The sequence below is a fragment of the Syngnathus acus genome, chromosome 16 (assembly GCF_901709675.1).
Source record: "Syngnathus acus chromosome 16, fSynAcu1.2, whole genome shotgun sequence".
Lineage (NCBI taxonomy): Eukaryota > Metazoa > Chordata > Actinopteri > Syngnathiformes > Syngnathidae > Syngnathus > Syngnathus acus.
This window is the reverse complement of record NC_051101.1, coordinates 9135498-9150847: the sequence shown is the minus strand read 5'-3', so window position 1 is coordinate 9150847 and position 15350 is coordinate 9135498. Positions and strand designations below refer to the sequence as shown.

The 15350-nt window shown below is 39.5% G+C and overlaps 1 protein-coding gene across 1 annotated transcript in view; it reads right to left on the bottom strand.

The window, feature by feature from the left end:
• The window catches only part of col14a1a (collagen, type XIV, alpha 1a), a 72553-nt gene extending 60394 nt beyond the window's left edge, over positions 1 to 12159 (bottom strand). Inside the window, exons 1-5 of the mRNA XM_037272914.1 lie at positions 11913 to 12159; positions 10267 to 10370; positions 3533 to 3649; positions 1654 to 1797; positions 438 to 527 (exon numbers count right to left, since the gene is read on the bottom strand). Coding sequence (XP_037128809.1) covers positions 438 to 527; positions 1654 to 1797; positions 3533 to 3649; positions 10267 to 10366 — 451 coding nt within the window. The 5' untranslated portion in view covers positions 10367 to 10370; positions 11913 to 12159. The remainder of the gene's footprint in view (positions 1 to 437; positions 528 to 1653; positions 1798 to 3532; positions 3650 to 10266; positions 10371 to 11912) is intronic.
• Between the last annotated feature and the right edge of the window lie 3191 nt (positions 12160 to 15350).

The window sequence follows — 15350 nt, the reverse complement described above, 5'->3', positions numbered from 1 at the left end:
AAGATGAAAAACCAGACAGTCCAGTCTGGGGTGACATAGTTCAAGTTTGTAGGAAACCACAAAGACACAATTGACAAATACATCACTCAACCCTGTGTACACAACTCTGAATGATTTACAAACAGAGTGTAATTAGGCTTAGCATTTGTTACCTGCGTCACTTTTAAAAGGTCGGTTCTGTTAGCATGGAGTAAAAAATTCACAATCTTATCCAGCTGGACTTAGAAAGACCCTGAGTGTCGTTTTTTTATTTCTTGGCTTTGGGTTGTAATGAGCTGTTGTTTCGACATGGCCCCGACAGCTGTTCTTGGTACGTCAATTCACCAGCAGTGCACACCAAAGCAAACACTTGATGTTTTACATTTTTCATCTGAGCAACACATTAATATAGACGTGACGTCTGATCCTCCTGGCAATTTTGCGAGTGCTCGTCTTACCTCCGGAGATCTCATTGACATCTTCGGGAAGAATCAATGAATCGGTCAAATGCTGCGGCTCCGTTTTGCCTCCTCCACCACCATCGACGGCTGCACATGGAATAGAAAAGACGTGTCACAAGATGCACGATGATTTTGTCAATCCCCATCATAAATCACAATTTATTGTTACATTGTTGATTTTTAAGCGAGCATTTGTTTCTGCTTTTTACAAGCAAGTGTACAAGCAAATCCAGATTTACAGATATGAAGATGAGATTTGCCAACATGTTGTACTAACTAACTGCCGCTCTCATTGGCATACAGTTGCTGTTTATAATAATCTGGCGAGGAAGTTCCTCTGTCAAAAGAACACAATTAATTTAAAATTCCTTAACAAAAATAAAAAAAATTATAAAAATAAAAACAACAGCAAAAGGGATAGCTGGCACAGTTAGAAGTGCAAATTTGTAAATCAACTGCAACTTCTCGTTCGTTGCCGTTACCACGATTCAAGAACGTCTGTTCTTGGTCCTGATTTTTATGAAAGAAATTTCACCCAAACTTACAGTTTAATATGACATATGTTCTTCTCTTCTTCTTGATGTACTTTTTTAACTGATACTCAGAAGCAACTTATTGTCCAAAAAACATGGTACATCAACAAACTATTTTATTATTAATGCAATTTGCCCAAGATTTTTAAATTTCCAGAACAATCAGTGTTACCGAGTTAGCGTTCGGCGATTTCTGTAAATACTACGTACAAGAAGCAAGAGAGTAGGGGAAAAAAAAAAAGGGGGGGGGGGTTATAAAAATAAATAAATAAAAAGTTATAATTAAGTGTGTTCTAATATATTTAAATGTGTTTAAAGTGTGTGGAAGGAGAAAATAATCTCTCTATAGCGCAGACTATTGCTGTTGGGTCTGGAACATATCCTTGCAGTAAATGGGGATTCACTGTAATAAATTCATACAGCAGCTTTCCTCCCAGAAGGTAGCCTTTTATAGTGTTTCCTCATCCATCCGCTCACACAGTAAACATAAAGTATGTTGTCAAGGAAAGCAGTAAACAAGTCATTCACACTAATGAGAGCGTATCAGCAGCAGCCATAGTACATCAGTGGATACTTAGAAAGTAGAGATGGAAGTTGAATCCGTAGTCATCTTCCAGTTAGATGACCATATTAAGAATGACCAAAACAACAATCCACAAGGGTTAAAGGTATAAACGCACCTTTAAATCTGCCCAGAAGTGCTCGGCTCTGAGTACTGCCACTGACAGAAATGACACTGACGACATAGTCCTTGGATGGATCGTAGTCCGTTATCAACACCTTAGTGTCACTGTTTGATATGATGATCTCCCTCTGATGGCCACCTGAGTATAAGAAAATCACACCAAGGTTAACCATAAGTTTGATTCAGTTCCTTGGAGGAAGTCTGTCCATTTTATGACCAATTTGTATTTAATTCCTGGAGATGATTCATTTTTACTGAGTAACATTTGAGGTGGACAAAATGAGTGACTTCCTGTGATTTGACACTCCAAGAATGCTGTTGCATAGTTTGAGAGCGACAATGTGAGCTGTTCAGCCACACTATCAGCCCACTTAAATGTTGAACTTGCAATCAATGAAGCCATCAATAAGGTGTGTGCACGCTTTCTGCGGTCCCCCTACCGCTGCAGTCTGATGGATAATGACGTCCTTAAAAGACTAGCAAGGCGTAGAGAGAAGGTGAAGAAACAGCAGCGCTCAGCATTCAAACTAAAGTCAATCAGCTAAATACAGGCTCAGTGTTTTAATTGGATAGTTTGATGTTATTGCACACCTCTATGCTGTCGATCATTTCCGAACCAAAACGCATTCATTCGCAATATACATAATCACGTGTTCCTGTGTATGAATAACAATTTCTCATTTCTTTTTCCCGGGCTGCGCTCATGAGGTTAAAAGTCTTCATGAAACAATGAATGAAGAAAAGAAATGTCTGCAGTACATAGAATGTATACAAACATTGCTGTTTTAGTTTTTTGAATTTATTTTCATTAACTGTTAATGAGAACGTCAGCTTGACAGATTTTTTTTTCATTTTATTTATAAATCAAGCACAGCAGTTTATTAAGCTGGTTTTTTTTAATACCACCAAATCAGTACTTAAATTTTCATCATGCAGCTTGTCTGCTTAAAATAAATCTGAGCATGATATGAAGATAAATAATACAGAGGTGAAAGGAGAAACTGTTTGGATGCTCTTGCATGGAGCTCTTAACTATCTTGATACAAAAAAGGACACAGTGGAGGGCCAAAATGTTTACTGCATGTGCTGAGTGCCAAGCAACCACTGCAGTACTTCCACTCCTCCCTGAGAGGAAGCGGCCGTAAATTAGATTTTTTTTTTTTTTTTATTCTTTTTTTACGCTATTAAACGCAACACGAAATTGTCAGACGCAGCTTTCCTCCCGATAGCTTGTTTGGGGGGGGGGGGGGGGGTGCATTTTATATTACGTGGTTATTCAGACCTGCTCCTTCACTTATACAATGGCTGCACATGAGAAAATTATCTTCTGTGTTTCGGAACGGCGTTGCGAGGTTGGCAGCATCATCGTCAAGGACTTTATGTGACGAAGAGGTGCTATGATTACAAGACACATCAATGGCAATTAAGGTGACCAATGAATGTATTATAGTAGATGAGGTCATATCAGACATTTTAACATTCTTCAGTTGTTCACAATGGGCGGGGTGAGACGCTGAATCTTGCGGCTGTGTGTGCAGCCTGTGCTTCACATTGATTCCGAGCTCGACTCCATCATTATGGAAGCTACTTGACTAAAAGCCTCACTTTGTAACTTGCTGACAGATTGCAAGCTGTTACAACAAACTTTTTGTCATCTCAAACTGAGCAGAGATGTCGGATAATAGTGCAGGAGCTTCGATAATATGCTCAATACAAAATTGTTCCTGAGATACGGAACATCCAAGACATGATGAAATCTTCCTTAAAGTTGAGTCAGTTCGAATTTGAAGAGCAGATTTTTTTCTCTGTATGTTCTGAGAGTTTTAATAATTTATTTATTTATTTATTTATTTTTTTAAGGTTGACATCCCTACCTGGTATGCTGTTGTAGAGGAACAAGTAGCTATCAAAGTCGCCTTTGGGCTCTTTCCACGAGATGAGCAGGTTGTTTGGGCTCAGCACTTTGAATCGCAGCCTCCTCGGAGCTGGAACTGAAGGAGCACATCATGATCAACACTTCTATCATGGGAAATTAGTCATGCAGCCATTAATCAAAATTATATTAATTAAAATGTTCCCAGTCACCAGGGACACAAGTGGAAGAAAATATTTCCCTCATCCTTACAGCAACAGTATGTGAACATTTAAGAATGGGACTTTTGTTTTTCTTGTGAACTCATTTTTCAATCAATGCACCAAATCTCATTTGAGGTGGGCATATTTGCTCTGGGGTACCTCAGCCAGTGCTTTAGTTGTGTCTGTGAAGTACAATAACAGTATTTTTGAGAAAAAAAAAAAAGGCAAACTTTGGAAAATGGATCTCAAAGTGCATTGGAAAATATATATTCATTCTTGTTTAAGCATTGAAGAAAACTTATTGGCAGTAGCTTACATTCAAAACAACAGCTCGAGAACATGATCTTAATCCCTAGAATGTAAAAACAAATAATAATACAAGTTTTGTAATCGAACAAATATGTCTTCAAAGTTGAAGCATCGATTTATCAATAATCGGATGAATCAACAAATCATCTATAGCTATTCTGATAATCAATTTATCGTTTAGAGCAGTGGTCCTTAACCTGGGTTCGATTGAACCCGATGGGTTCGGTGAGTCAGTCTCTTCTGCAGAGGACCGAACACACCTGATTCATCGTGTAAATTCGTGATGACGCATATCTAAAGTGGTCTCGCAAAGGCAACAGCAGAAGTCATGCTGATTTGCAGGTATGTAATTTGTTTTGAGTTCATGCAGTGTGTTGGTTTTGTTCTTTGAACAAGGGGATGTTCATGCACAGCTCATTTTGTGCACCAGTAAAAACATTGATGTCTTGAATTTGAAAAAAATGATTTTATTTTTCACCAAAGAGGGGTTTGGTGAATGCACGTATGAAACTGGTGGGGTTCGGTACCTCCAACAAGGTTAAGAACCACTGGTTTAGAGCCATTGATGAACAAAACATGTCCAAATCTTCTGATTTGATCCTCCCAAATTTAAAACATGATTTTGCAATACATATTTAAAGCATTTTTCAATCCGATTATTCAATTATTCAATGGAATGCTTGCGAGAATAATCGATTCTGAAAACACTTGATGCTGACCGACCTAGTTCGAAGCAAAAAAAAAAATTAAAGGAAGTTTTATTTTGGGTTGCTGTCCTTCAAATCCTCCTTGGTTCCCTGCTTTTTATTATAGATCTGATTATGGTGTCGAGTACAGCAGTTTCACCAATAATCCACTGCAGTCCTCAGGTAATCATATCACGTCATCTATCAAATAGTCCAAATGCATGGTGCAAAACTATATAATTACACCTCAGCACAATAAGACCCCATGAATAATTCAGGGCCACTGGGAACATTAGAACTCTGCTAGCGTTGGGCGTGTGCTTGATAGCGTTTGAATAGAGTTGGCAGGAGATTAATAACGAGACCTTGCCTTTGCATGTCAAAGAACACACCCTTACAAGCACTGAATTATAATTAACGAATGTAAAAATTGAAGGAGACAGCTATAATGCTCAAGCTCTGTACATTGAGGCAATTCAAGAGAGCGGAACTGTGATTAATGAATATGGATATCGTATAGCTAATAGCCGTGGATGCCGAGTGAAATTGAGGGCTTCTTATTTAAACTCTTCTTCACAGGTCAGCTCATCTGCCACATAGAGAATATGAATATTGCACCTCGACATTCCATTTCTTTACGTGCCAAGATGCTTTTGGGGATATAGTAGAAAAAATGCTGAATCATAGCCAATACGAAGAAAGCCTCGTCTGAGTATACAGTACAGTACGATATATGTGTTGTATAAAACTCAGCCGTATTTTTCGCAAACTAGAGCCATTTTTAGTGGCTTCCCCCCTGCTCAGCCACTGCTCAATTCATGCGAGGCAGTAAAATTAAAGACCATCCTCAAAGTAGGACATTGATGGCTTCCTCAGCAACAACAGTTTTCGCACCAGGAAATAGTCCGAGGCGTTGAAGTGACTTATGCAGAAAAGGCCTCATAGTTTTTGAAAATTAAAGAAATCTATTCAAACACAACACCTAGGACATTTTCTTGCAGCGTGGCGCTGTGAATTCCATTCAAAGGCATTTTAACAAGCGGCTAATTAGCGTAATCTTAAACTACGCAGGAGGTGTGAGCCAGAAACAATTACAGCCATTCCTAGAAATGTTTACTTTGTCCTGTCGCTTCTTAAAACGGATTGACGTGTCGCATTACAACAGTTTGCACCTCATGTTAGCTTTTATTCAAATCTTTCCTCCGCCTGCTCTCCTTCATACCACTATAAAGCGTTTTTTTTTTTCTTGTGTCATAAAACGGGAAGGAGCAGTACCCTCCTCCTGGATTTGAAATGAAAAAACTTGTGTCCACAAAAAAAAAGGCTCTTTATTCAGCATGGTCACGTAGTATACAACTGCAATGATGAAATCCTCTGTCACACTCGGGTCACTTGTAACTTGCGCTACACACCGTTTCGAATATAATATATAACAATGTCCTGCCCTGAGAATGACTGGTGAACAGGTTGTACAGAGCATCCAAAAAAAAAGTATTCACAGTGCTTCAATTTTCCCCTGGTCTGAGGAGGAGACAAAGATTGAACACTTTGGTGTCATGTTTGGAGGAAATTGTGCACCGCTCATCACTTGACCTACAGCCCGCCAGCGGGGTTGATTAGGAGCGCCTTTGAGTAGCTCTAAACTGTGGCAGGGTTTTTAACTTTCTGGACCTGGATTGGACACTTTTGTAAAACAAAACGTTGAACCAGGAGACACACAGTTATGAAGTGATACCAATCCAAATGATTTAGCCGAACATTAATTGTGTCTCGCTGTCCATTTTTGGACGGTCAGCGTTGCAATCAGTGAGGTTAATTTGACTGATAATAATTTGTTCTTCACTTTTTACATCACAGCCTCCAGCTCAATTTGTTCTTCAGAGTGGTTGGAGATGGTGACAAGTTGGATTCCATTCAACAGACATTGAATGGTGAGGAGCTGCTACCACTTGATTGGCTTTGGCTAAATGAGCATGATTTTAATTCAAAGCAGGTTGCTTCCACCTCATCATGCCTTTTGTTTATGAATTAATGCTTCTGCCTCACTGACTTCACTCGGATTTCATTATAGCCGGAATCATCGGCCACCGCAAAGTCACTCACATTTACTGTCTGTCCTCTAAGCACACAATTTCACTGCACAAATGCCGATCACTGCAGACACACACACGAATCACTGGACGTAAAAAAAAAAGAAGAGTATTCACACAGGAGCTGAGTACACACACACGGTGTGGGATTCCACACACACTTTAGGGAGCTTGATTGAGTGACCGGACTACAAACAAATACTTAATTATCAAAATGAAAATGTGCAAAACGCAGCACATTATACTCCTAGTATGTTGCTGCCTCCACAGCTGCAACACAAAAATATTTCTACTTGCACCCTCTGGGGGCTGAGTTGGGAACAAAATAAATCTCAATGTCGCCGTAGCAAATATTTCATGTGATGTTGTGGACTTGAATTACAGACTTACAGAACACAAAAGGAGAATTACAGTTGTTCTGCACTCCAAACAAAGCATAACAGGGACTTTGAGCGACAAATAATTATACTAAATTAAACATGAGCCTCCTGTGGCTTTACTATTTTTTTTTCTAAATGCACCTTTTGCTACCTCATCCCAGAATCTTTCACATTTTTATATTTAATGAGTTTAGTCATAACTTGTCACATATCTTGTCAAATGTGCGCCTCAGGAGGGTTTCTTGAAATTGTATCATGTGATTTGATATTGAGTTATAATAAATAATGCATGGTTGGAATTATATTATCGGTCTTCATTGAATTGGAATAATAGCTGCTCTTCTTGCAGTCAAGTCATTCTTTACGCTTTGGTACCGTAGGTGTTCCTGAGGATATGTGTTGTTTATACAAATATTTCTAAGACACACACTAATCCTCACCCTAAAATCCCATCTGACCTGATGCTGTTGCTTCGAGGGACATTTGTGGCTTTTCTTTGCCCCCTAATGAAGAGACTGGATAGAGGTCACCCCTGTGATGCTTTAACTCAGAGGCAACAAATCCCAGTCTAATTTACACATCCACACTTTGGTCACACTACTTGTTTATTTCTGTCTAAAATCAAATTAAATCACTCTATGCGGTACAATAGCTGCTGCAAATTGGAATGAAATGATGAGGAAGTGGATGAAAAAAAAAATGGGGAAAATAGTATAGAGTGAGAGGAAATGGTGCGAGCAAAGAGGGAGGTCTAAATTAAGTAGTGGCAAAAGAGGGAGGTATAGAAAAGCCCCGCTTTCATTTCAAGGCAATCACCATTTAATAAGGACGTGCGAGTGTAAATAAATCAACTACACACAAGACGCCACCGCACCCAACATGATTTAAGACAACCTGTAGAAATCCACCAACAAACATTTATTATTTAAAGATCGAATTCCCCTTGAAGGTTGCCTGTGCGAATGATGTGCAAGAGATCAATGAAAGGATTACTCAACAAGTGAATAATTGATCTTGAGAAGTTCTGAGTGATTGTAAAATCATGAACACCACGGGAAAGTGTTTTGATAGGTCTCTACCATTCTTTGGTCAAAATACACACTGATATTGAAATGAATCTGTTTGTCCTGCTGCAAATCGACCCGGAGCGAAAGTAAGCGAGCGAGACAAGGTGAGCAACAAAGTCAATGCCCTTTCAAACATTTATTGTATTTTCACCTTGTACAGGCAGTACTTCATCACCAAGCCGCCTCATTACACCCGTCAATAAGTCGGATCCATGCATGTGGTGCATGCAGCAAAACACAAAAAAAAAAAAAACTCTCGGGCAATTTAGACATGTAACCATAGATTTACATGGTGGTTTCATTTCACACTTGATTTGCAGGCAGGCACTCAGTAATTTGTAAACAAGCAGTTAAAAAGGGAATTTTGCCATTAAATATAAAGCACCTCAGCATGGTTTAACAGCACGAAATGGAATATTCTTAATTAAATGGGCAAGTCGAGAGCCAATAAAACATACTTTTCAAATAAACAAGCAACAATTGAAGGTGGATGCAGTGACAGCTTGGCAAAGCAGCTTCGTATCGAGAATGTGCAGCCAATAACTTCTCTCCTGGCCAATCAAATAATTCAAAGCACTGACCTACATTCACAACTTGTATGGAATTGTAATCATTTATTTTCAACTGTGTATTTGTCTTCATTTCATAATTTGTGTCTTGGCTGCACAGCTTCCATTCATTTGTGGGTTCATTTTGCTTTGTCCAATCAGATTTCAGCTTGGTGCCAGTTCTATTTAATTTGCATAGGGCCTTCAATGATGTAAATGCTAGCCCCCTCACTTTTGTTACACAACAAACTGATGAATAACGAGTTTTGAAATAAGAGATGAGTAAAAACTGTTCCAATATTTTAAGAAGATGAATGGTAATAAAATTGCTAGCAATACTTCTATTTTGTGAAATGAAGAAAATTTGTAATTTTAATATTGACACGTGCCGATGCACAATTTGTCTTCGCGGGCCACAAAAAAATTATGTGGCGGGCCGTATCTGGCCCCCGGTCCTTGAGTTTGACATCTTGATCTAGGTCAATTGAGAAATGGTATAAAAGTGCATGCTTTAAACTTGCGTCCAAGAATGTTTGCTTGTACTGTATAGTCGACACATTCTGCCTATAAATGTCCTCATCATCATTCATTCATTCATTCATTCATAATAAAATGATTGAGATACTTGGTCTCACCAGAGTGCTAAGATTTTTAAAATGTCACTTTGAATATTTTTGGTGGTATTGAGTCCACATTTGAATATTGATTGTTTTATTTCAAATTTAGTAAAACCCTTTCACTGCTCAAATATTTCTTTCTCTCACACACACAAACACACACTTGATACCGTGACATTAACCTTCATTCATTGCTCATACAATATTAGTGTAGCACATAAAAAACACAAGCTAATTCCTTCACAGCACATATATTTTAGTGTTAGGACAAATACATTAAAAGGCATCTTATACTCGGGAAATTACAATATTAAAGGTTGAAGTAAACACAAATTGGGGAAATGGATATGGCGATTCATCTCCGTATTTCAGTCATTCGTCAGCACAAAGCAGACAGGCCACGTTTGTGATGAGCCCCATATTGAATCAATCCGGTTTGCTGAGTTGCAGTTGATTGCAAGGCACACTGATGCGTTATATATGTTGTGCGGCACATCACGCAGCAAATCACCACACCCTGAAGCTCGCGTTTACACCATATTTATTAAAAAACGCTCTGAACCGTGGCGGCATCTGCAACCAGGTGGCAAGCGTGATGCCGAAGCCAAAACGCTACCCTGACAGAGATGATAGCATCGACGTGCTCATGAGGTCATCTGATTAGACTGAGCCTTTCCATCAAAGATTATTACACAGAGGGAAGAGTGAAGAAGAAAGTTTACTGCGGAGTAGGTTGAGGAAACAGAACATAATTTGGAGATGGATCTTGGAAAGCTGGACGGGGGTTTGGAAGAAGCAGAAGACCAAAAAAAACGAGTAAAAGCAGAGAACTTACCCTGATCCTGTGCTTTATTGGGGAAATGGGAAATGACAACCAGTAACACCAGTGGAGCCCACAGATAACCCTGAGAAAACATCCTCACAACCAGCGACATGGACCTGGAAAGAGATGGGAGAAAAAAACATGAGCAAATGATTAAAAGCTGAAGGAGACAAGACATCCAGTGACAGACTTGAGGAATGCCATTCAGCTGAAGGGAGGCTCGGGAGGTCAAGAAGACCCACCTTGCCTCCCAGCCCCCAACACAACCCCAAGGGGCTGATCTGAAATCAGTTAGCCCCACATAATGTCCACTTGGAGACAATTACACAGCAGTTGTCGGGCGTTCTAGACCGACCACAGAGCAGTCGTCGAACTTCACTCCCACACGGAGGAGGCTAAAACAGTGGAGGACTTTGTTGGCAGAAGAAGAGAGGAGAAGCGTGAAAGAAAAGAGTAGAGAGAAGATGGGAAGAAATTTTGAATTTTAGAGCAGAAGACAAGAGCTCAGAGTAGAAAAGAAGGTGGTCTTTGTCCTTTCAAAAACTAATTTAGGGTTTTATTATATGACAAAGTCAAGCGAAGCATGCAGGCAATGGAAGAATACAAATGATTTCAAATGGAAAATTGGCAGATTTTTGGCTTGTACACCACAAAATGACTGACATACAAGAAATAAGTGATTATTTATTTAACAGCGCACCTATCGTATACTCTCCAGATAAGAACATGGAGAAGAGACCTTTGAACTTCCGCAAACGTTTTTGTCATTCTATAAAAGCTGATGGGGAGGGATGCTCATTCTAATTAATAATTTGGTTAAGGAAAGACCCATAAAAGTTGGATTCCTCGTATATATAACACACATACTTTTATTGATTTGAAAAACAAGATAAGATTGAATTGATTTGGAACTATGAAATTTGAATGAACATTCAAATCGGAATTTTGAAATGCACTGTTAACAAGCCTCTCGATATCAACTCAAATCTGAAGATCACGTTCCTTTAATATTAAGCAAGAATTCCACTTTTACATCACCTGCAGTATAGTTATTAAAACATAAAGTCTGCAATGTTCTTCTGTTTTAGAGCACTAGATTGGAAGTAAGGAATTGGGTAGATTGTGAGAAATCAACAAGGGGCAAAAACTGGAGAACAAACATGTCAGCAAGTTTGACTGACAGCTCAAATAAGTAACCAGGTGTGAGTGCCATTCATTGACCAACCCCTCTCCTTTCTTCAATTTCCCACTTTTTGTTCCTTCTCACCCCTTCTACCTCTCACCTCCTGACTTCTGCTCATTATTACCCTTGCAGGAGAAAGGCTGAGGAATCTTTCTCACCTAGGGACACCCGCTCTCCTGCAGCTCTATGAATAAAACAGCACTTGTAACAAAGTTGTGTCAAGATTGGATTGTGGCATGTGGAGCAAAGCCGAGCCGCTCGCCCTCCTTTCAGACTGCCGATTAGCTCCAAGTATTTCATGAGATAGGAACATGTTTTCTCCCGTGCATACGTGCAAAATTGATCATAAATCCAACTCTGTCTGACTTTTAGTTTTTTATCATTTTCTTTGCAGAAATCAAAAGTCTGCACCTGTAACCCCACACACCTAATGTCACGCACAATTACGCACGCTGAATAAAATCGCAATTCATACCTCTCCAGTCATATATTGAAAGCGTCCTATTTCCTTCTCCAAAAAGACAAATCCGAAACGACCGCTGCCGCGTCCCGATTCTTCTCTCCCTTCCTTCTTCGCGTGTCACTCCTCTCCGGATACGGCTCGGTCGGTCGGGAGTCGGGCAGTGGGTGGGTGGGTGTTTATCTCTCCTCGTTATTCAGTCATCCCTCCCTCCGGCTAATCCTTCCTGTCCCAGCCCTCACTACTCGCGTCTCATCACGCACACGCGTTGTACGGAGGCGCCACGCAGTGCAGCTGCGCAAACAAACCCGCACTCATCGTGCAACCTGTAACCTGCAGCCGCTGCAGCCGCTGCAGCCTCCCGGGGTCACCTTTCGACCCCGTGACCAGGTTCACGTCCGGTACCTGCGCTCAGGAGTCGGCTACGTTGCTGTATTTTTGCCACCAGTCAAGGCGAGGAAATATTGATTGGAATGAATCACCTTCTTAATAAAGCTCATTTTGTGCGGTTATAATTCAACTGAGCTCCAGAGGCATTTTTTTATGGTTTAAAAATCTTCATGTAATGTGAACATAATCTGCTCCAGAATAGCTGTTCAGTTTGAATATTTTGTTTTAATGATTTTACAGATCATTTAATTAATTGAAAGCAGGACATGGTAAAATCAGTATTGCACAAGATTTTAAAGATCAGATTTAAATTGAGGCAGCCGTCTCAAAAACAGACCGGCTGTTCAGGAAAATCATTTTTCTTGAAGTTCCTAATGGCCACCACACCACTGATTTTGGCTATTGCTTAGAAGCAAGGATCAGAAAGCTAAAGCACAAGGAAGCTTTTGGTGCTAATCTTAAAAAGAACAGCTAAATCAATCCTTAGATTGTTTTATTTTAGGCAAAAGGCAATCTGTAAGGCATCTTTTTAAACACTTGCCATGCTGTGTGCCTCGCCCCCAGGCTTGAGAGAGTCATGGGAAACTCAAGCTGGTCTGGTCAAATGTCCGTCTGGATGTCTTAAAAGCTGAAAGACACACACCAGGTGTGTCCCTGAAGCATCTAAAAGTCACACACACATACACCCGTTCATGCCTCAGTCAAACAACTGACCAGATGTCATAAACACTATAATATAGTGGTTGAGGACGCCCTTCCTTCTTGTTGTTCTCCTCACTTGATGGTGCTCCCTTCTTCTGCTGTTGTGCAAACCTAAAATAAAAAATTGAGGGGATAAATTCACTCTAAGGCTTTTTAAATGATTTTGTATACATGCATACTTTCCATAGACATATTTAAATCATACCATAACTCATCTACTCATTTCTGGTGCTCACTCTTACCTCCTGTGGCCCAAATTGGCATTACAGAACACGTTAGTTTGGCTAATATGGTTAAAAAAATGCATATTTTTTTACCTCTGTTATTGTTATTGATCAATTCCTGTTGTACTGATAACTAAAGGTGATAGAAACAAATAAACGAACAAATCAAAGTTGCAGAAAATCCTTTGGCCGTTATATTGGATGGCAAACAAGCAAGCATGCCCAAATTGATTATAATGGACATAGAAGTGTGTCAAGTTTGCAGCATTACATTAAAGTAAGGCACAGTAATGTAAATTAAACAAAATGCTTTAATTGATTGCTCAACAAATTATGCTTTTTATTTGACATCATTTTAATTCATATTGTGTGTCATTGGAGCCCAGATGACTTTTGATTGACAGCTTCTCTCGCTCTCTCTTTTCAATGTTTTGATTTTTATTCCCACATGTCCGGTATATTCTCCTATTTTTTTTTATTTCTCCTTTAATGAGTGTATCTTTTTCTCACCTCTGCACCCTCCTTCTGTCTACCTCTTCAATGTCGCCGCCCTTCCCATGCGGCGGCTCTAATGAATAAAATCATCAGTCACATGGTCGGTAGAGTTGAGCAGCAGGTCATTGTGCTCAGCTCCATATGGTCCATCTGTGATGTTCAGAAAAGTTTGTGACCCTGGCATTGCTGTACAATAACTCTTTGACCTGCTCCAAGAATTATGTACATCCCAAAAAAACTATGACGGGATTTACACTGATTCAAAGCAATATCTTATAATGAACTCAGTTGTGCTAAAAATAGGCGGAATTTTGAGACAATTACATTTGCCTTGAGTTTGAAAAGGGTTAGAGAAGTGTTCTTTTCTTCAAAGTAAGCAACTTTTTTGAAGAGATAAGGTTTTGAAGAGACTATTTTCTCATTTTCTCTTGTCCAGAGTGATAAATTGTCACTCCACTGCTATTCAGCACTCCCAGGGCATACATGTATCATATCCTTAAGGTCCCTCTAAAGTGAAAATAAATGTAAATTTGACATATTACAGAGAAGAGTGTTGTTAACAACACTGCCCAGTTTGAATAAATCATCAAGTATATCAAATGAGGCTTCAAACATAGTCATAGTTTCAGAAATGAAATAAAAAATGGAAAAATACGGAAAGAAAATGGATAAAAATGAAAAGAAAAATGAAATAAATGTTTTTAAAAATGAAATCTTCAAATATAGACAAATATCTGAATTCACATTGCTTTTAACTGCAGGGAACTTTACTTTCTTTTTATTATAAGGCCGTCTATTCGTCTGTGAAAAATTCTGACTGCAATTTTTGACAGTCAGCATTCATTTTGCCCAAATAAATAATGGGGTTATTATAAGTGTTTACTCTAAACCAAGGAACACTTTTAGAACCAACGGGGTAGATTTAATCAGAGATTATTTTCAAGACTGTTTATTTTTGGAAGTTTCTTTACTCTGCTTTTGTTAGATTAGTTAGCCAAACCAGATGGGGAGCGCCAGTGCAGGGCAATTTTCACATCTGTGCAGTGGTGCATTGATGGGCCACGGTGGGACTTTCACACTTTCCTGAAAGCTCCAACTGAGCTTTACTTGTGAGAACGTCTCCATATATTTCCCACTTCCATCTTTCTCGACTCATATGTTGTTCGAAATCCTCACAGCATGTCTCTAATACTAGTGAGTGTGCCTGTAAGCGAGATATTAATGTGAGTCGGATCCCAGTTTGGGATTCTCTACACACGCTACTGGGAATTGTGGCCAAGCAGTTCAATCTTCATCCCATCAGATGGATGGATTTGAGCTTCATGGTCAGTGAGTCATGTTGGTGGCGTTTGGCTAAGTCCCAGGGGGCTGTCATGTGTGCTTCACTGAGAAATGGCTCCCATCTGGTCACTTCGCCATGAAATGCTGCTGTATTGACTGTTGTCCTTCACTAATGTCCTCTCGTGCACACTTTGGCTCTTATAGAGCTTATTTACACGTACGAGCTGAGGTAGTTTTTACGCTGAAGACCAAAAAAGACTTCAGTCTCCTTCTCTTGCATATATGCACACACACACTCAGTTGGAGTGTTAATGACAAGCAGCAGGTAAATATATAGGCCTGAAGTGACCACAGCCTAGTG